Raw genomic sequence first — 21,827 nt, 5'->3', positions numbered from 1 at the left:
TCTGTTTGCTGACTTGAATCGTACAGTTCATTGAGTTTTAGTGCTGTAAATCCTGGCCAAAAGTGAACTCTGTGTTTATTCTTGTTTTTTTTTTAATAAGAAAAGCCTATTCAAAGTTTGCATTTTGTGAATGTTTTTGAGGTTTTTTGACTGTAAATGTTACATTCACCTTGTTGGGAAAAGAAATCACTTCCATTTGACCTACTTAACCAATAAGCACTTAGGAATTCAGCTTCAATTTTTCAAGGCAAGTTTAAATGTGCAAATCATTACCTGTGCAAATGATTACCTGTGAAGCTGCCTATCCTTACCCAGGAAAGTAGATGGGGAATGGTCAGCCTCTCTCTGACTCTGTCCCATTGGCCAGAATAACTCAGTTGGTGAAAAGGGAGAAATATATGGCTGACACAGACCACTTCATTCCTGGAGCAGTTGCAGTCCAGTCCCTAGTCTGCTCCATGGTCAGTGCAATGATGTACAAAAATTCGTATGGAAAATTTCTTATGTATGCAAAGTATGGATAAATCACAATCCAAACTGAATGAATGAACAAGTTAATGGTGATGTCTTTATGCCCACCAACAGAGAGTTTCGGGCATCTGAAAGAAAGAATGGAATTACAGATGTTAGACTTGAAATTACCCTTTAAGACTATATTTTGATAGTGACTAGCACAGCAGGACCCCATGCAGGTTGGCAGCTATACATGTTACTACGATGTAAATATTAAAAAGTAATATTCAATCCCACACATTAAACTGTACTCTAGTTACAAATTAAGTGTAGTCTTCATAGCTGCTACATGTGTTGATATATAAATTTTTAACTTTTAAATTTTTCATCTTTCCTTCATTTATTTCTACACTAAAATAAAAGACCTCTTTGTCAGTTTTTCTTATCCTTATTCCACCATGTGAATACATCTCCATTTTTTAACTGACTTATATGCCCTGAATACACTTGATCTACTAAGGGCAGAATATGAACACATTTCCCACATGGTAACATCCGCAGTCTTAAACAACACATTCCTTTGTCTAACCAGAGAAGTTACTGCTCTTCAAAACAGAGTAACCCTTCTTGGTGGAATTAAAGTTTAGACAAGAAGGGTATCTTTGAGATTTTAATAATAATAATAATAATAATAATAATAATAATAATAATAATAATAATAATAATAATAATAATAACAACTCTCTATGCCCATTTAATATTTTTTCTTCTCATTTGAAAACTGTTACAGCAAGAATGTATCTAAAGCCCCAAATATGCACGGGAAAGAAAGACTAATTAAAATCACAAAATGAAGTCCTATTATGTTTTTACTCATAGTCTCTGCAGATCTATCTATATGGCCAACATAGCTTCTTCGGTTGTTGTTGCAATCCTTGTTCCAAGATCATCCATACTTGCATGTATGTTAGCATGATCTGGGTCTGTTTTGGAGTAAACCAATTAATTCTGTCGTAGTTGAAGACTGAATGGAATTCTGGGGTTAGTCTGCATGCCAGATTTTACTTCATTTGCCAGTCAGAGGCCTCTAACACTATGCTGGCTGCCTTCAAATGTCCAACAGCCTCACACCAGTGTGTGCTCCCTTGCACCTCCAACATGTGTTACATTTAACCTTGGCACTAAGTCACAGTTGGGCTGTAACTTCATGTTGTTTCAAGTACTTTCAACTGAGAAAAGAAAAGTAAGCATTATAATATTACCCCACAGAGGTCCCAGAGGAGGTCCAAGTCAAGCACAATGCAGTACAAGTAAGACTCAATCAATGTAGAGTCCTGAACAATGTGGATGAAAGTCATGGGCTATATCAGCTGGCAAAGAGCGCAAGCAATGGACAGTGCTTGCCGTGCCATTGGCAATGTACACCTAACTCCAACCTTCCTGGAGTCTAGGCATCCTGAGGAAAATGAGACCATTGTTTCTCTGATCCTAAATTCGGCTCAGACCTCATGGTGTTTGTAAAATAAATACAGTCTGGGTGATAGTGTTGCCATTCAGAGTACTTTTCTGTCCTCCTTCTGAAATCTCAATTTAAATCAGAAATTTCAAAAAGGGATGGATTAAGGGAGGAGAATCAATAATATCTATAATTTTTCAGCTTCCTACAAATGCCAGTGGAGAAACTTACAAAAAAGACTCAGTTTTCTTTTACTGAAAGGCAAGTGGATTTTCCATTTTCACTTGCAAACTTTCTTGTGTGTCTAATCACATAGTACAATAGTAGAACTGTGAAAACAAAACTAAAAAAAGAGGAAAAGTCCACAACATCAGCCTTTGTTATCTAGATACACTGTCAGCATTTCTTTTTCAGTATTTTATTTAATGACAGAATTTCTTTTCACTGGCATTATATAATGTTTGAAATATGGAGACTGGCCAAGGTCACTCCTTGATTGTGGAAGGCACCATCCTATCTGCCAGATGATTTAATAGCTAATGAGATCATATTCCTATGTCTTCAACTGTTGCCGTCATGATTTTGCAAAAATGAAGTATGAAGTCCTTTCCGCATCTGGCATCTCTTTTGATGTGGATCTAACTGCTGAGGGACTGCTAACTGAACTGAATGTTTCAAGAAAGCCAATTTACTCAGCTGGTCGCAGAGCCTTTGACCTCAATAGTGGAACTTGGCAAATCAATGAATACACTTATGTTTAGTGTTCTGTCAAGAATTGTGAAAAAGCTCTGTAAACCATAGATCCTTCTGCAAAATACTAGTTTGTAGTTTAAACATTAGTCTTTCTTCAGAGGCCAATGAGGCTAGTTAATTAAGCCTGAGGGGTTATGAACTGTTGGCAGTTAATAAGTCATAAAATTCCTCCATAAAACAGGATGCTAGATTCCATCACTGAGGCAAGGAGTACAAAGAGCCGGTGTATAAATATCTAATTGTACAAAAGGACTGGGATTTCTCAATGACTGCTCATCTGGAGTCTCCAGGGCACGCTCGCTATGGTTTCCTGATTTTTAGAAGCCAGTTTAAAAAATGAGTGCATTAAAGAGTAATTTGCCTGAAAGTTCAGGAAGTATGGGGTGGTGAAGGGAGGGGGAAAGGGAAAGACAAAAGGAGGGCAAGGGAGAGGGAGAGAAACGGGGCGGGGGGTTGGTAAAAGAAAGCAGAACTGAGCTCTCTACACTGAGTTGGACATTATTACATTTGTCATCTGTTTTCTTTCTCCTTTAGGATGTTCACCATGGCAACGGTACACAGCAGGCTTTTTACACTGACCCCAGCATCCTGTATGTTTCCCTCCATCGCTATGATGAAGGCAACTTCTTCCCCGGCAGTGGAGCCCCAAATGAGGTTAGGTTTATTTCTTTAGAGCCCCATTTTTATTTGTATCTTTCAGGTAATTGCGTTGCATGATTACCCGTAATTTTCTTGTCCTTCTCTGGTTCTTTAAATTACACCAGATTACCAAATTGTCCACTGGGAGCAGGGGACCAGTGGAGAACAAGTGCATAACCCAGAGCAGTCCTTGTCAAACAAGGCTAGGCTGATCTGACATGTTGTTTGATGTTTGTTTCTAAAGCACACTTGAGAATTCCTCCCCCCTTTTCCTCCCCCTTTTTCCTCCTCTTCACTCCTTTTGGAATTTTATTCCTATTTTTCAGGTTGGAAGTGGCCCTGGTGAAGGGTATAACATAAATATTGCTTGGACAGGTGGCTTGGATCCTCCTATGGGCGATGTTGAGTATCTCACAGCATTCAGGTTGGTACCTTTTTCTTTTACAGTTATGAAAACTGGTTCTAGAACATAAGCACATGAATAAGAGCTAATGTAATCTTGAAAGACAGGAGAATCACCCATGGTGAAACTAGCTTAATCCTAGTATCCCAGTATACGAAAGCTTAGTAAATAATAAAAATGGATAATTTAATTGTTGTGATCATCCACTCAGAATTGACAAAAAAAGAAGTCTAATGATTTAATCAGTCACTCATTTAATCATTATTATATCATGCCAGTAAAATGACTTGGAGCTTGCTCACTTCTCTACCTACAAAATTTAAATGTAAGCATTTATACCAGGCAGAAGAAAATTACTGCTCACATCCACACTGACTGCAGTTGCATGCAAGTAGAGCAGATAGAAAGCAATATGAAGTATGGTCTGAATCCAGCGTTCTTCATTCACTTAAAAGTCTCATCGTGATGCTCACAGATTTGTCCAATTGGATTTTACTATGAATGGCAGTGAAGCATTATTTACTTAAAAGCATATAATTGTAAAATGTCTCAGTAAAAATGATAGGAAATGTTGCATGCTGTATTTCTCTTTGCTTTCAATAGCTCATTCTAAATGAAATTTTATTCTTTCATAGGTGATGCATCATAATCTTTAGTCTTATTTTCATGGGACCAGAGGAGATAAAAACAGTTTAAAACACACTCTTTTAGACTTTCAGTAGTCCTGTCTTACATACACAATTTCGTTTCATTGTAAAGAAGTCCAGTGGAAGAGTTTAGTGGGCACTCACCTCTCAAGATTGGGCAAATGCTACGTGTTCGAAAAGATGTTTCATTTAGTGGAAACTGATATGCAAGAAAGGCAATGAGACAACTAATGTGTATCTCCAATCATTTTCAAGACTTCTAGTTTCAAGTAGTGCATTTACCTTACATAGCTTTTGACTATATTCTATTGAAAATACATCACAAAAAGTATAAAACTAATTTTATTTTTTTTTTCTGAAGCACTCCTATGTAGTCCATGAAATAATACACAGAGGACCTGTTAAACAACACACCTGAATTCAAAGTCTAAGCCCTAGACACAGAAATAGCCTTACACATTCACAATATCACACTGTTATTGTGGAAAAGGTTTTGATTTTATTTACAATATTTGCCTGTATTTAAAGAGCCTAAACAAGTAGTCAGTGGCAAGCTCCAAATTTTCTACACCTCGGTATTGCCTCAAGCTCTTTCCAAGATCTGTCTTATTCTTTGACAGGATTTTACAGAAGTTAGGGGACTGGATGGTTCAAATCACTAGTATTAGTGTCTGATACTAAAATATCTGGTATGATCACCCCAAAATTCTTGGTTTGGATCCTACCTGTTCCAATAATGATATAGGTAATGTGGCCATCTAATGCTGTGGAGAATGTTGGTCCCAGCTGATTGAACAGAAAACTCACATAACTGAGACTGCAACCATAATTGGTACCCCTGCTATCCTGACAACAAAATCCTGGGCTTAATACTACCTTTTCAAATGTGTACTTTGCAGTTCTAGTTTAAGGCACACTAGTAAATAGTTTGGAGCAGTGAATATTGCTGCTGTACCTATTACTCTGCTTCAGAGTTAGAAGGAATTTCAATCTCTGTGCCTGAGCAAAGCAGCACTATTCAGGAAAATAAAATTCATGTAAGCTACTACACACTGACAAATCATTTACAGACATACCACTAAAATAAATGTGTGATTATATAATTTTTTTAATGCTGATAAATTCAAAGTAAAGTTTAGGATCTCCCTTAAAAGAATTGCTGATGGTGCAAAATTTAATGCTGCTGTTTTAAATGCAACCATTTAACCTTGAGATTAATGTTGTGATTAATGTGAAGGTTATACATTGTGTTACATAGTTAATTGCCTTCTTTTTAAGAAATATAATGCTGTTGACTGATTACAATCGACACTGCTGTTTTCCTTTTCTCCAAAAGAGTAAGAATGACAGGAAATGTTTCCCTACACCCTAAGCCCCTTTTTGCCTGTGCACAGTCTTTGTGCCCTCTGTAGGGCTTATTGATATGGGTTTGGTATGACAGTTTTGAGTGGGGATCAATGAAGCAAATGGCACGGAACTTCGAAGGGCAAATACAAAAATCTGTACATTATGTAGGATAGACCAAGTAGCTATTTTCTATGGATCTGATCTGAATGGTAGGTAAATTTACAACTCCTGGTAAAGAGACACTTAATCTGTGGATCAGAATCTATCCCTGCTATTATCCAAAATGTCACAAATTATGTAGCCTGCATTCTCAGTTTGGCCAGGACAGAATTGTGAGACAGTAGTCAGGAAAGAGAGATCCACAGTTCAGTCCTTTAGCCATAGACAGAAAGGGAGGTACAGTCTTGGAGAAAATCAATAGAAGAGTTGCTAAAAACCCCAGCAAGTCAGCTGTTGTTCTGGGGTTTTGACCTGTAACATGTCAGTTGTTAAGAAAATAAACAGTGAGTTTTGTAGATAGGAAAATGGGCTTGATTTTTATTTCAAATAAATTGATTTTAGAAACAAAGTTACAGAGAATATCCTAACTAAGGGGTGGGGAAAATGTTGGACATCCTCAATTTTAAAAGAAAAATAAGGGATAAAATGGAGAGATTTTCTCTTTATACCTACTCCACAGTAGACAGAGAGATTATGCAGTATTCAATCCCCAGCGAAGGCAGGAGAGGGTGTTGGTGAAGGTCCTCTCCAAAACCAAGGTGTGAATAAGTTTGCAGATGGGTGGAGCCTGTTTAGAGAGAAGCCAAGGCTTCCTGCTTTCTGGCTGCCTCAAGAGCCTAATCCTTTGAGTTCTTAGGAACTGAGAAATTTGCATTAAAATCATCTAAAGCTCCCTAGGGGGTACATATAACCTTCACTTTCTCACCAGCAGAGCCTTAGTTTCTTCATAAAATTGCACCAGGCACATACTTGAAGTGTCAGCAGACATGACACTAGGTAGCTCGTTACTGCTTGATTGACTGTCAAATTTCACAGCAGAGATCCTTCCGAATGATAATGTCCACAGAAATAGAGACCAAGGCTTTTTTCTGCCTCTAGAGTTTTGCCCATAATCAGGTATTGTATATGACTATGCATCTGATATCAGGTATAGGTTCTTAGGCCAGAATCTATTTGTAGAACAGTATAAGCATTTACAGGCACATACATATACATGCAGGTAGCTGAATATTAGTTATTTTCCATTGCATAAATCACTAGATAAATCTATTTTAAGTAAATCTTGTTGGGACTGAATGAGATTACACCTTACTCTTCCCCCAAACTGTACAGGAAAATATTTCTATTTCTTCAGGAAAAAGCAACTTTCATGTGTAAAAATGCAGAAAATTTGAAGATGAGTTAGAGGCATAACACAGAATAATCACTTCAAAGGCATGCTGAGTGAGTGGCTCCAGTGGGACTCCAGTGGGAGACAGGAAAAAATACGGTGCTGGTTTGTGTCTGCCATTTTGAATTCAGTGCTATATGAGTCATCTTTATCGTATTTTTAAACTAACTCTTTCTAGTGCAAAATCAAATTTAAATGGCTGTAGCTGGTTTGAAGATGAAGACTGCTCTTTCATGTATAAAACAATATGTTTTCCTTTCCATTTCTTTCCCATTTCTACTAAGATAATATATTTGCTTATGTTAACTACAAGGAGGTAGTAGAAAATGTAGGAGAGAGAAGTTTCTGTAGAGTGGAACAGTACAGTAATCAAATCACCATACCTTTTAATTTTGCCAGAAGAGTTTTGTTTGATGTTTACCATAGTTAAGCAAGTGGTCTAGCTACAAAAATCCTTGCAATAATGTCCTTTTTCTAAAGGGTAGACATCTCTTTCCCTATGATAACAAAAACGCACAGCTCTTTTCCATTATTTTCAAGGCCTGATGTATCTTTCCCTCTAGAGTTTTGTTTCATCATTTACTTCCACCTATTCAGGTTAAATTTGATTTAATGTCTCTGAAAGCAATAGAATATGGTGGCTATTTTCTAAGAGGATGATTCTACACTCGAGTTTATGAGGATGTAATCCACTCTCTTCTGCCAATAGTTATAGAAAAAATAAGAGCAACGGTCAACTACTAGTGTTCAAATAATTATTTTCATAAGCTCCACATTATACCACATGTGGTCAGTAAAGGAGGCAGCAGACAGAGGCTTAGGTCTGTGTTGTACATGCACATATGTATATGTATGTACTTGGAGTTTACAGAGGACAGGAGAGATGTGTTTCCATAGAGCAGAATATAGAAAACGCAGGAGGCAGCGGAAACAAATATAAGTGTTCAGAAGACTTAGGGAGAAGCAAGAGACAGAAGGAAACTGGGGTGTGCCTTCCAACCACTTTGCACTGCTTTTATTCAACAAAAGAGCTGTAAATTTAGCTTAACCAGCCACTATGCTCTGGCTGCTTTGCTCTACTCCAGAGTAGCATAAAACAGCTACAGCATATCAAGGAACCTGGCCATAAAAGCTTTCATAAAATGAAACGTGTGTGTGTGTGTGTGTTTCTTGGAATGATTAGAAATAGCTCATGATAATACTGTCTTTGAGTGCAATTTTTAGTAGTCACATGTATGATTTTAATTTAAGAAGGTGAGCAAATTCAGAAGACATAGGTGACATTAAGGCAGAGTTAAGGATGAACTATATCCATGATTTAATTTAAAATACAGCACAAAATTTATAATTACCTCAAAATAATAATTTTAAACAGAGGTAATTAAAAATTAAAATCATATTTGAAACCACATATGTTAAAGTGTAAAAATGAAAGAAAATGAAGGTGTGCAGAAAATCTTCACTCTGTCTTACAGTTCTCAGTGCTTGTTTTGGGAGAAAATAAATATGTTTAAGATTCTGTATTCTAATATCTGATCAAAAATATTAAGAAATATTCATTGTAGTCTTGTGGCCTTACACTGCATAGTTAAGGTTATTCAAGAGATTGTGTTGATGTATACCAACCCTTTTTTTTGTCTTATTTTTTTATTTCCTAATCTGATGACATTTAATTTTGATATTTCAAATGAAAAACTTTGTAAATGTATTTTTATTTGTATATATTAATTTAATTTTCCAGTAAATTTTATAACTTTTTGTTCACTGAGGAATTGGAGATAACAACTTTAATAAGTTTTGTGTATCCTGTTGGTATTGAGTTTCATGGTCTTAAGTATGCATGTCTGAAAACCAAAAATTCTTTGTTTTAGCCCAAATCACTAGTCTTCCACTTTTGTTAAACATCCATTTGTTCATGTACTACATGTGTAGATGAAGTGCACATTCTTGCCCATGGATATTTATTATTTTAAATACATTTACATTATCTGTGTTATTTCCTTTCCTATTTTTCTTCTCTCAAAATACAGTATTTCTGGCCTTTTCAATCTCTCTTCATTTAGGAATGTGTCCAGTTGCCAAATCATCTTAATTGCTCATCTCTGAAGCTCTGCTATTTTCTAGAAATGAGCTAAATACACCACATGAGGGCGAACCATCGATTTATATTATTTTTAATATTATTATGGCTTTCTTTGACATCACTCTTCTGCAATATTGTATAACTCTCTGACTGGGTAGAAACCTTGGTTTCTTATAAACATAGCAAAAGAATGTAGGAGACAAAAATCAACATTTTTCCTAGCTGTACCTAACTATTTACAGTGAGTCATAGAACAATGGTATGTTGTGATAATGTTTAATGAATTCCATCAAGAATAGCTTTTGAGAAGAAAAGTTCTTTTAAACGATAATTCTAAATACCCATAACTTGATGCTATTATTTTTTATGGCTATAATGTCCAGAGGCTGCTGCTGAAGCTATATTATGCTAGACTGGATCTAGAAAATATGCTAAGACTCAGTTTCTGATTCAAATGTGAAGAGATAAAAGGACAAAGGTGTGGGAGAGGAAATAAAAAAGCCGAGTTAACTGCTCAGACTCCTGAGTCAATAAAAGAACTAGAAGCAGACAGAACTAACATCTTCAGAACTTTAATCTATTGTGTTATCAGTGAACTCCATTAGCATTGCCTCAGACTAGCAAAATGCCATGTTTATCTTTACTAACAGAAATCAATTATTTAGTTCTCAATATTTTGCTTTACAATAACTGGTAAAGATTATCCCAGCTATTGTTATCTCTCTTGTCTGTTTGCTGACAGCAATGTGTTCAGCATTTCACTGTGTAAAGAGGAAGGCAGAATCTCTGAGTCATATGTATGACAGGCAGATAATGATTTACCCCAATGCAGATGGACATTATTGAGAGTGCTAACTATCCGCAATCATTCTGCATTGTCATGGGCATAGTACTGCTTTTATGAAGAAAAATATAGCTGAACAGAACACAGTCATGGAAGCTCTAGGAAATCTATACAATGGTTTCTGTATGGATGTATATAGTTTGCTTTCAGTCACCCACAGCATTCTGCAGCCATAAGTTATAATTTCAGTCAGGTTTTCATTTCTGATTTTGTCCACTTCTTCCAAGTGTCTTTAAAAGGTGAGCATTTCAATCAGAGATGTCTTTCTTTTCCTTTCTGCTGTAGAAAATGTCTTAGGAGAATTCAAAGAAAGGTACACCAAACAGCTATAAAAAGATGAATTAAGAGTGCCTGAGCAGTTCCTTTTGAAGAAGTCTGAAGAAGGTAGAAGTTTGCTTGGAATAATATTTTTTAAATCTGCTTAGACTATAAGTTTCATAAGTAAATATTCAATAGTCCTGAGGATTTGTGGCTTTTGAGTATTTTTTTTTTTTGAGTGTGGTGGGGGAGGTTTTGTAATAATGGTAAATTTTCATGCTTTTTTTCTTGTTTCTTGACAAATGTTCTGAGCATTCAGATGATTAGTATCATGGGGATAGGGACAGAGTCCTTAGGAAATGGAGAAGCAGAGTTAAAAGCATTTGAAACACTGGTATAAACAGCTTTTCAACATTTTGTTATACTTCAAAGTTCACCATAAAACTAAAACTGGCAACACTGTTTATAACCTGTGACCTCTTGTTCTTCTTACTTGTTTATTTTTATTTGGAAAATCTAACTTCTTCTCACCAAACTACCCTAAATTTTCACCTTTACTGTACCAGGATTTTTAAAACTGTGTATGACACTCCTTTCATTCACTGGAACTACAAAAATGAAACCTTTCATTACAGAAATTAATTAGTGTCGGCTTACTTTTCTACAGATGCACAGTTTCTTTTATTGACATGGCAGAGTAGGGGGTGGAGGAGAAAGGATAATAAAATATGGCATGTGTCAGGTTTATGTGGTTCAGGTTAAAAACTATTTGATTAAAACCCCAAGCCATACATGGTCTGTAGTTTCAAAGTACTGAAAAGTACCTGAGCTCTTTTCCGATATAACCATTTTCCAATTTTTGTCAAGCCAGAAAGATGAAAGAATAGAGGTGTATGGATAAAGAATTGCCATATTGTCAAATACTTTGATAGAAAGCTGAGAAGTATCACCAGAAACATCCTGGAAGAAATTAAACAGCAGCAAGAGTACAGAAGATATTTTTATCCTAAAAGTCAAAATATCTGCGGCATTTTGATGGAGATAAATTTCAGGTCTGAATTAAAAGTCCTACAGCAACACTGAGCAATTGTATAGATGTCCAGCCCCAATTTAAATTTTGTTGCTTTATAATAACTTTTGAGAACTACACTGTAGCCTGTAAAAAATATCCACATGTTCTCTGCTGGAACAGCTCCAGACTGTAACAGAACCACTAGATTGCACCCTGGTGCTTTATGTATTGTTTAATTGTTTTCCTTTGGTGGATATTTTTATTAAAAGCCCATTATCCAGAATCAGACAGAAGTGTTGTTTCAAGAACAGCAGAAACAGAGGCCTTTCAGCTACACAGTTCTTATTCATGCTTTCTTTAGCCAGCCTAGCTAATGAGACCTCCACTATTCTTCTTTTAATAATTAAAGAAGAAAAAGAAATGGAAGTTTTTATTTTGCTCCTTTCAAACATAAGCAGGATTGCAAAGAAGTATTGTGAGGTTCTGTGTGTGCTCATGCACCTGTGTCTCAGTGTAGGTTTGTGTGGATACCTCCAGGGCATGCCTGTGCTTATAGATGTTCTCATGCTTTTGCACCAATAACTCCTTGGAGATATTTTTTAATACTAATGATTTTGTGTACCTGTGCTACACTTTGCCCATAAAGTAATTGAATGAAAGGAATAAGTATTTTTTGTAGAAAATATATTCTAGCAAATAAAGCTCCAGTAATTCTGAAGAAAAATAGAAAAATCTGGCAAGAGTCAGATTTTGAAATCCTGAATTATGCTGAATAGCACTGTGCTCAGTGCTGCAAGATCTTATGAGGTTTCTTGTTACTGGATATTTTTGGAGCCCCAACTCTGAGTATTTTATTACTTCTTAAAGTCAGCTTTTAGTCTTGTGGAGAGATGTTTGAAACTATGAAAACATGTATGTCTCAAAAATAGATATCTAATGAAAAAGTTCAGGGAGGTCTATGACTCATGATTATGTGGCATTAGCAGTACTGCATGAGCCACAAGTAATCCCATTAAATCAATGCAGCTTCTTGAAGAATAAGTTGTTACCCAATGTGAGGGAATCCATCAGACTTCAAACTCTTAGATGTTAATTATTTCTTACAGGCAGTATAAGAAAAATGCTCAGTCATAGGGTGACTTACCATGTTTGGCATATTTGTATATTTTTCATGCAAAGTGGGGTCTTTGTCCTGTGATCACATATACTAGGGTCAGGATTTAGAATTAAATCAATCATTTGTGTCATTAGCTAATGCAGGTCTCAGTTCTGCACACCAGCATAATTTATGGCTAAGAGATAGTGTTGTTACTTATACAAAATGGTAGCTTCTTGCAAAAGTAATTGTTAAAAGAGTTTGTGAAAGCAGAGGCTCTTCACCAAGTAAATGTGATGGATCTCATCTTAGATACTGTGACTACATTTAACCTAATTAAGCAATCAAATCTTTACTATTATATACAAGCACTTTCATGAGTTGTTATGCCATGAAACAAAATCAGCTTTCAAAGTATTTCATTAGCTGATTCATATATTTACCTACCACAAGCATTCTGGACATATTTATATCAGGTGTTAAAATAAAGTTATCAAAATTATTAATTTATAAAAAAATCATGAAAAATGAAACAAAAAAATTACAGCATAGTATAAACCAGGTTGAAAATAGCTATATCTAGGATGCATTTCTCCTGTGTCCTGCATAGGAGTGCACATGCATATCAGATGATATAAGGTGGAGGGCTGAAGGGAAGATGCAGTTTATTTGGTTCCTTTCTCCCTGTCAGTAAACTGATTGGTCTCTGCTGCTTTCTCACTCCTGTGCAGGGTGTGCATTACTAAGTAGAGATGACTAAAGACAGCAGTTCCAGTAAGTAGCAACTGTCCGTGGTTTTGACATGTGATATTCTTCTACACTGGAACAAAACCAAAGCTATTTGAAAGTTTCCAAGAAAACAACTAAGTGTTTGTTTCAAACCCTTTTGTGACAATGTTCACCTCTAGCTTCATGGTGAGGACATCACCCTAAGAAGCAAAAAAACCTTAAGTGAAAAATCCCACCCCTGAATGATTGAAAACAATTTCTTGTCCCCTATTCTTATGAATGAACCTGACCTCATCACATCTGAAGTTAATGCCTTTGCTGTCAGACTATTTGGAATAATTTTTTTCCACTCACTCTTAAAAGAAGCCTCCCTCTGAAAAATATCAGTGATGTACATCTACAAAAAGATTATGTTTTAGTAAAAGAGTACATTTCTCAAAAATTTACAGTTCTAATCCTGCATTATTAGGCTGATGGGAGACCAGGGGCTAGTTACCTCCCTATCCAATCCAACCCTCCTACCTCACCAATCAAGATGTTTACAGATTATGAAATTATTGTTGTTAAACCTCTGCAAGTGCTTCAATTCCTGTGTCACTGGGACTTCTCACTCCTCACGCTTTATTAGCATCTGCTTCACTGCCTATGTGATGAACTCTCTATGGAAACTGATTCCCCTTGGATCTGAAAATAACAATTTATTATCTGCTCATTTACCTCACTTTGTTCTACAAAGAAAAAATATTTCAAAAGGTTGCCCATTGCTTTCAATATAATTCTTGTTAGAAACGGCAAGCAAAGCCAGCAAAAGAAATGTAACAGCTTAAAGACCCTGTGATTTCCAACTGATTGAGAAGGCAGTGATTTCATTCTCACTGTAATATCAGCTGGGCCACTGCTAAGAAGTATTAGCTGCCCCTGAAAGTGAAAACATGCAGTGGATGAGCATTCTTGAGTTAATTTTGACTTGCTCTGTGTCAAGTTCGGTCATTGGCCCCTATGTAAAAAATCACTGAAGAAACCCAGAAATTTTTATGCTGTTTTTTTTGGTCTTGCAAAGTGAATTTAAGAACTTCAAAGTTTTGGAAATACTTTTCCAATAGTACCAAATAGTAGAAATAATTTTCCAATACTGAAAATACTGCCCCCTCCCCTTTTCCTTTCACATTTCTCTCTTGGGGTCATAATTTGATCATTCACCGAATTCTTCACAGCAGCCCTAACTCCCCTTTTCCTCCCACAGCTCTGTCCTATGGCTCTGATCACAAAGTTGCTCCTCATTGGTTCTTCTTCTCAAACTCCTTTGCTTGGTACCAGGGCCTCATTCTTTTTCATCTTCTGATCTACCTGGGATATAAGCTTTTCTCTTCCCTTATTCATCTATTTAACCTCTCATTCCCCTCACAAGAGGCTCTTGTCCCTTGTGATACAATCATGTTTCATTGAAAAGAAAAAGTGCTGTTAAGCTCACTCTCTATCATCTTCTCTCCTTTCTCCATCTCTATCCCCAAGACCATTGAGTGTACAGATTGCTGTCTGTCCTCTGGTTCAGGTCTAGACCTTCTCAGCCTTCTTTTCCTCTGAAACCATTCTTAGCATAAACCCCTCCTAGCCCAAAGCTCAGAGTCTATATTTCACCCTCATTTTCCTTGGCCTGCGTGTCATCCACTTTTATTGACCCTGTTGGTCTTTGTCTTGAAAATTCATCCTTCCCTGGCTTCCATGTTCAGTAATCCCCGGCCTCCATTCAACTTTTCAAGTAGCTCTTTTAACTTGCCTTTTGGAAGAATCAACATTTTCCTTCTTGAGCTTTCTTCAGTGATTCCATGGCATTCTGCTTTTGGCCTTGGTCCCTCCTCCTCCTCCTTCTTTGTGTCTGTCTAGAGGACAGTTCATCCACAATACAAATCCAATTATTGTTTGTCAGCCAATTACTCCTCTGTTCTAGGTATGTGTCCTCTGTGCATCATGAAAATTTATAGTAACTTTATGATATACTAATTGAGGAAATCTGACTTTAGTTCAAGCTCAACCTTACCAAACTTCTACCCCCAAGCCATTCCTACTGCCACTCTCTATAGGCAAAACCATCTTTCTGTCTGTCAGACAGACAAGTTCTTGTGTTACCTTTGACCTTTTCTGTTGGAAGTCACAACCCATCAATGTCTAAATTTTGCAAATTCTTTCTGTAGCATGTCTGTGAAATACAGAATATACTACCATTCCAACCAGCTAAAGTGATTTCTAAGCTTCTGCCATTTTATTATTGCAATGTCATTCTCAGAATGCTGCTATGAATTTCATTTTCCAAATCATGATACCAGGTACAGGTTTTCTGCTTTTTCTGGTGATAATGTTTGTACATGCAGGGTATTCTCATAAACAGTTACAAAACTACTTCATTAGCCTCCTTGAAATCTTTTTTTACATTTCTATTTTGCTGTATTGCCTCCCACAAAACTGGACAGTAGTTGAATTCGTATACTGCTAAGATTGCTTCTAATATTCTAGCTTGTACAGCTTCTGCCTGTAGCTCCCCAAGTCCCCATAGAGTATATAGACAGGAGCCATCTTTTTATTCCTTCTTTGCAGTGTCTTATGCAATGGGGTTTTGGTTCATGACAGTACCTCCAACGCATTGTAGTAATGTAAATATGTTTGTTATTATTAAGGATAATAGTAAGATGTAAGGAGTTAAAAGGTTAATTTGGGAGATAAGTTGTTCCTCTCCCCATCATGTTGCATGAGACGTACACACCCCCAATACGGGTGACAGTGGCTGCATGTAAGACATGGGGTCACATGAGCTGGTACACCGGCTGGGACCAAGGCTATAATCAGGTCTTCTGCTCTGAGCCAAAAGGGAGTGTCTTCCCAGGACTTGAAAGAGGGAGATGGAGGGATTGAGTCCTCTAGCCCAGATGAAAGACATGGAGTTCTTTGTCTTTTATGCAAATTTTAATGACTAGAATTTATTTGGGACATGGTGACATGGACCTGTGTTCTGGAACTCTTCTTTGTCAACTGAGACATAAGTGTGCTACTGGTAGGATTCAGTCCTTCCCCAAACTGGCTTTGGAAGTGTGATCCACCCTCTGTCCATCTGTCTCAAGAGCACAGATATCACTCAGTATCACTTCCGCAGCATCTACGATCTCATTAAGCCCATAAGCATACGTATCTTGTTGACATCTGATGAAACATGATGATTATCAACAAAATGTAGGGCCTGTTGTACACTGTATCACTTCAAACACAGTGAGGTTCCTAAGGCTTAATTACAAAAGAAACAGTATACATGTTTTGCAAACTTGTAGAATGTCACTTGCAGAAGTTAAGCAAGCTATAAGAGTTTCCTAAGTTTCTATTATAGTTTTATTTCCAGCAGTATTCTTTGACAAACTAAATAAATTACTGCATGTATTGGACCTCTGAGGCTTGGGGCAAAGAATGGAAAAATTATTTACAAAAGCTTGAAAATATTTAATCACTAGAGGCAGGGGGCAACTGTGTTTTAATTAGCAGTTCCTCAGGCCATTGGCTGGCTGGAGGCTTTCTCAAACAACCACACAAACGCACTGAATAGCTGTTTGCCAGCCTTAGGGTCAGGCCTGAGATGAAACAGATAAGATAATTGGCTCTAATGAAATCCAGAAGGCCTTGGCTTTCTTGTTTGAGCTTGGATTTGAAAAGTGCGTGTGGAAGTGAGGCTTAATTCAAACCAGTCCTGAGCTAGGCCCGTTTTTCAGTGACTTTGATATTGTTTGAAGTTCTGAAAGTGTTCGCCACACCACTAGCCTGCTGGGCTGGGCCTCCCCGGTCACCTTAATTACTGAGCTTTATTGCTGACTTTACTACACAGGAAAGGAGCCATTATATGTTCCATCAACATCAGCTCTCCTCAGATTGGAGGAAAGGGCAGGGTGAAAGGCCACTGTAGGAAGGCAAAAACTTCACTTTGAGGTAGTCAGATCATTTACCCGTGTTAAATTTCACTATGCTATGTGTGTACATTCCTCACAACACAGAAGCCAAATTTCCATATTTTTTTTTAGCAAGTGATTACTTTTCAAAACATTTTGTTTGTGTCTGATTAGCAGAAGGGGACATTTATTCTTAGAGGTGGAAAGAAGGCAAATTGTAACAAACGCCTAATTAATCATCACAGGGGAAAGAAATCTAGTTAAAATCTGTAATAAAGAGAAATTGTTCTTAATGCTTCTTTGAAGTGGGAATAAGTGAGGAAACCCCTATGGTGTGTTTGCAGACCTGACACCCTACAGAACTGACTCCTTACAGCCAGCCTGATATCTTGAGGGTAACTTGTAATGTGCTCTCCAAAACCAGAAAGGCTCCTGTGAAATACTGTAAGGACAAGCAACAACTGAGGTATTTTAGCAATGTTAGTTGTGAGTTATTCTCTTCATGATAATTACTTTCAGAGTTTGGTCCTAATCTCTTTAGCTGCTCCAGCTGGTGGTGCTGCTGGAAAAAAAAGCTGAACTTGTGTGCATGAATGTGTTTTCAGATCTAGACACTCTATATCAGGAGAGACGTCTCTCAGTCTTCAGGATCCAGTGTCCGGGGCCACCGAGGTCCCTGTGAAGACTGCTGTCAGGAAACCTGGGACAGATCCTGCAAATGCTTAAACATGTGGCGGAATATATTTACATGTTAACTCATTATTAAGTCAATCAGGCTACTAGCCTGAGTAAAGTTACACATGTGCATTTATGTTTGCAGGATTGGGCCTCCTGAGACTAATGAAAGTGTATAATATTGGCCGATTTGGGCCAGATCCCATATTACTAACACTAGCACATAATAAAAGAAATATTGATGAATATTACTTTCTAGTGGGACCGAAACTGTGAAGTTCAGATCAAGATACACAAAACTTTTCTCCATGAGCTTGGGAGGCAAATTAAAAAGGACTGAAAAATCAGTTCTGTTGCTGTCTACTCTGTGAGCATTTTATTTGTGTTTTTTTGGGTTTTTTTTTTTCCTTTGTGTTTTTTTTTTTTCCATGTAGCTAATATTTCTGTTTTTCTTAAAAGCTTAAAAATGTCTTGGATTCCTTCATAAAAATTAGAAATGTCACAAAGATACATTCTGCAGAATATTCAGCCCTTTCCTTAAGGCAACACCGTTTCACAAAGAAGGCTTCTGTAATTCAAGCTAGTTCCGCCTTATGTTATTTTATAAATAATATATATGCTATAATGCAAATTTTATGTATGTATAGCTGAAGATTTTTTAACACAAAGGACTCCTATTTAAGAAGTCTGAAGGCTTCTTGTTTTTCTTCCCTTTCATATGGCCTGAATTTTAACATGTTTTATGATAGTAGAATAGCAAATTGGTTATATGCTTTAAAGAGAAGCAGCAGGTTTCAATATTTTTATCAACACTTTGTGAAATTTTAACCTGTTAAACTCATAGCCAGCATCACAGGGAGCTGGTTATATCTTGATGCGTATTTTATTAGCACTAATGAATCTCTATCTGAGCTGAGAAAATATCTTTTGAAATCATCATAATTCATTACAATTATCAGAAAACAATAATATCCCTTCTAATAGAAAAGGTTGTTTTGTGAGAAAATAGTGGTGTAGGTGTCATAGTGTGAGAATGTGAGAGTTCCTATAAGCAATATTTCCAGATGGGCAGATGTTCTGATCTTTGTTAAACAGAAGATTTTGTTTGCTCTCATTTTTTATAACTAAATAATAAGACACAAACTTCCTTTTTGATAGCATGCTTCCTAAGAGGTAGTTTGGGCTATTAATGTTGTAAACATAATACTTGTCTGATTGTACTTTCAGTTACATTCACATTTTGTAGAGGCTAATGTGATTTAGAGGAGCATATATGATGATATAATATTACAGTATAATGGAAAAGATTTATTGACTAGGAGAAGTGAGATTATATAATCTATTAGTGATTTAATTCATACCTTGCACATACGCCTAATGATCTCGTCAATAGAAGGAATAGGACTATAAAATCTACTGGTGGTTTAATTTGACCTTTGCACATCTGTCTACAAACTTTATAGAGTAAAGTTAAGCTTAGGTGGGTGGTGTAAGTCAAGCAGGGGATAGTGACTGAGGAAGCATTTTATTGCAGGAAAAAATTCCCTGGATGCTTAAACCACTTATTTCCAAGGTTTCCAACAATGTTTTTAAGGTAGTACAATGCTTATTACTAAAAAGTGTCTTTTTTTTATATGGGGAGCTAAGGGCTACACAGTTTCATAATTTCCACCTTACTTACAATTGCTTGTAAATCTGCAGTTTAATAAAAGGAAGTCTAACAAAAATATTCATGAAGTAGCCATTATCTGATAATGGTGTTGTGTTGTGTATTTTCAAACCACTATAGAGACCACACAGCAAATCACTGGCTGAGCCAAGAATAAATGTTGGGCTTCATTACTTTCACTAATTCTGTGAATTTCCTGCATCTTTTAAATGACAGATCTAAAAAAATGACCGTTAGATGTCATCTTTCTATGTATCTGTCTGCTCTCCTGTTAAAATTTTCAGGTAGAAAATCCACCTGCTCTCCTGTTAAAATTTGAAGGTAGATTTTGATTCTTCTTTTCATTAGTCTTCCTTTGCATCATTTTAGGATGTGTAAAGAAGTAGTAAATTGAACCACTTGGGTTCAGTAAGTCACTTTTAGATGGAACAACCGCGACATATGTTTTAGCAGCACTGCATTCTGTTGTTCATTACATGTTTTTTTACACTTTTTGATAACAAGAGGGTAACTGGAAGATAAATGCCATAAAGAACATTTAATTGGATGCTGGATGCTTTACCTGTTTATATAATTATAGATTGCTTTCAGGCACCCTTTACTCTGGTAAAGAACAGAGAAAGAGTTAATAAGGACGTTACCTACCTAAGGTATATACATGTGGGTTTTGGCTGTGACTTTTCATTGCTGTACTCAGTAATAACAGTGGGAATAATTCACTGCAGAGAACTTTCATGGAGGATGCCATAGGTATGTAATTTTTTTGACTGAGGAATTCAACTGGGATACATTTCTCATATCATGGCATATGCTATATTCTCATAGATTACTTCTGTGTGATGTGGGAGATCAAAGGATTGTACTCTTATTTCCAGGACTACAATAAACTTGAAAAAAATAAAAGGGAATAATGGTGAATATTGCATAAAACAAATGGGAGCTAATACAATTTGGAGAAAAGAACAATTAGAGGAAAAATGAGGACAGCATGCTTCTTTATTGTTCTTGGTTGTAGTGTGAAGTCTTGCACCTGCTTGTTAACAAGGTCAGATTTAGGATTAAGAAAAAACAGGGAGTGCTTTTAGTTGCATATTTTCTCCTAATAGCTCTGTTTCCTTAATTTAATTCATATGTACAGTATTCCAAAATAACTACAGTGATTGATAGTGCTGTAATAAAACACAGGAAAAAACACACAAATTCAATGTTTCTCTAAAAAGTTAAAAGACTTCCAATTGCATTCTATTTATTATTGTGCTTAAAACATTTTTAGCAGAAGTGAAATTCTATTCTAACAGTAACATGAACCATTACTTTGAATTTGCAGTCAATCCTATCTTAGATGTCTTAAAAAATGGACTAATAATTCTCACATTTTAAGTTAAAAAACAAGTAATTTTTTATTTAATGGTAGCTATTGTGTAACTGCAGTTCCCTACTATTTGTGGCATATTAGGTTGTGTAAGGATTGTGGAATTAACAAAGTGCCAAGTCCTGTATTGCCCATGCTGCTTATAAATACTATTATTCTTAGTAAAATCTAGATAATTATTGTTATAAGTTATTATAACAGTATTAGCTGCCCAGATCAGACTATGATCTTTGCACTGAAAAAGCAGCAATATACAAGCCGTTCGTTGAGAGGGAACAGAAGGTTCAGCCTGCTGTGTAGAAACAATTTATATTAGCACCCTAAAGGAAAATGTGGAAAGCAGCCATACATTTTCAGATCTCGGTTGAAAAATTTGATTATACAGATGTGATTCACTTCCTTGTGTCCTTTCTACTTTGAACATGAAGAGAGATGACTTTACAGTTGGAAAAAGAAGCTTGAGTTCCTCTGATGTCTACCCAGGAGACCGTCTCTGCCCCACCTTATTGGAGGGAGAATAGCGTTAATGGAAGGCTTCCTAGAATGGTTTCTCTGCTGGAGCTTTTAGTCTGATTGACTCAATAATATTGAAGAAGCTGTGACTTTTGGCTTCTTATTTCACACTAGGTTATGGTTAAAAACTAGCGTATAACAAAGATGAATTCAGGGTCAAATTCAGAAATCCAGGCATGTCCCTGCAAAGTAGGCATCCGCATGTGAGCAAGTTGTCTACTTTCCCATTGTGGAGCTCTGGGTGATACAGTCAGCTGAATCGAGAGAGCTGTGTGACTCACCCTTAAGCAGGGATATACATTGGTTGTTTGAATAATTTTCTAGATTTCACTGCCTATACCGACTATGACCTTGATTCAGTTCTCAAAAACATACAAGTCCAGTGCCACATGAGATGCACTGGAGGAGCTGAGGTTTACTGCTGGGGCTGACAGCTATAGCACAGGAGCTGTGGGAGATTGTGCCCTTTTGGGAAGTCAACAGGTGGCCAGGACGAGTCCCCCTGCATCCCAAAAGCTCCTGCATATCTTCATGTAGGTAACGGAACTGAATCCTCTGTCTCCAT

The 21,827-nt window shown here is 36.6% G+C and overlaps 1 protein-coding gene across 17 annotated transcripts in view; it reads left to right on the top strand.

Moving 5' to 3' along the window:
• Window positions 1–21,827, top strand: part of HDAC9 (histone deacetylase 9) — a 286,849-nt gene that overhangs the window by 184,569 nt on the left and 80,453 nt on the right. For 15 of the 17 annotated variants that reach the window (XR_003922556.2, XM_041122195.1, XM_030007858.2 and 12 more), the window contains 2 exons: window positions 3,197–3,316; window positions 3,628–3,725. Coding sequence is in view for 15 of the 17 variants with exons in the window: in XM_041122195.1 (XP_040978129.1) it covers window positions 3,197–3,316; window positions 3,628–3,725 (218 nt within the window). In the remaining 2 variants the exon portion in view is untranslated. Of the gene's footprint in view, window positions 1–3,196; window positions 3,317–3,627; window positions 3,726–4,339; window positions 4,429–21,827 lie in introns of those variants that run through there. The other 2 variants (XR_003922557.2, XM_030007868.2) reach the window with 2 other exon arrangements.

This window comes from Aquila chrysaetos, chromosome 3 (genome assembly GCF_900496995.4).
Source record: "Aquila chrysaetos chrysaetos chromosome 3, bAquChr1.4, whole genome shotgun sequence".
Taxonomy (NCBI): Eukaryota; Metazoa; Chordata; class Aves; order Accipitriformes; family Accipitridae; genus Aquila; species Aquila chrysaetos.
This window is presented reverse-complemented; position numbering and strand designations above follow the sequence as displayed.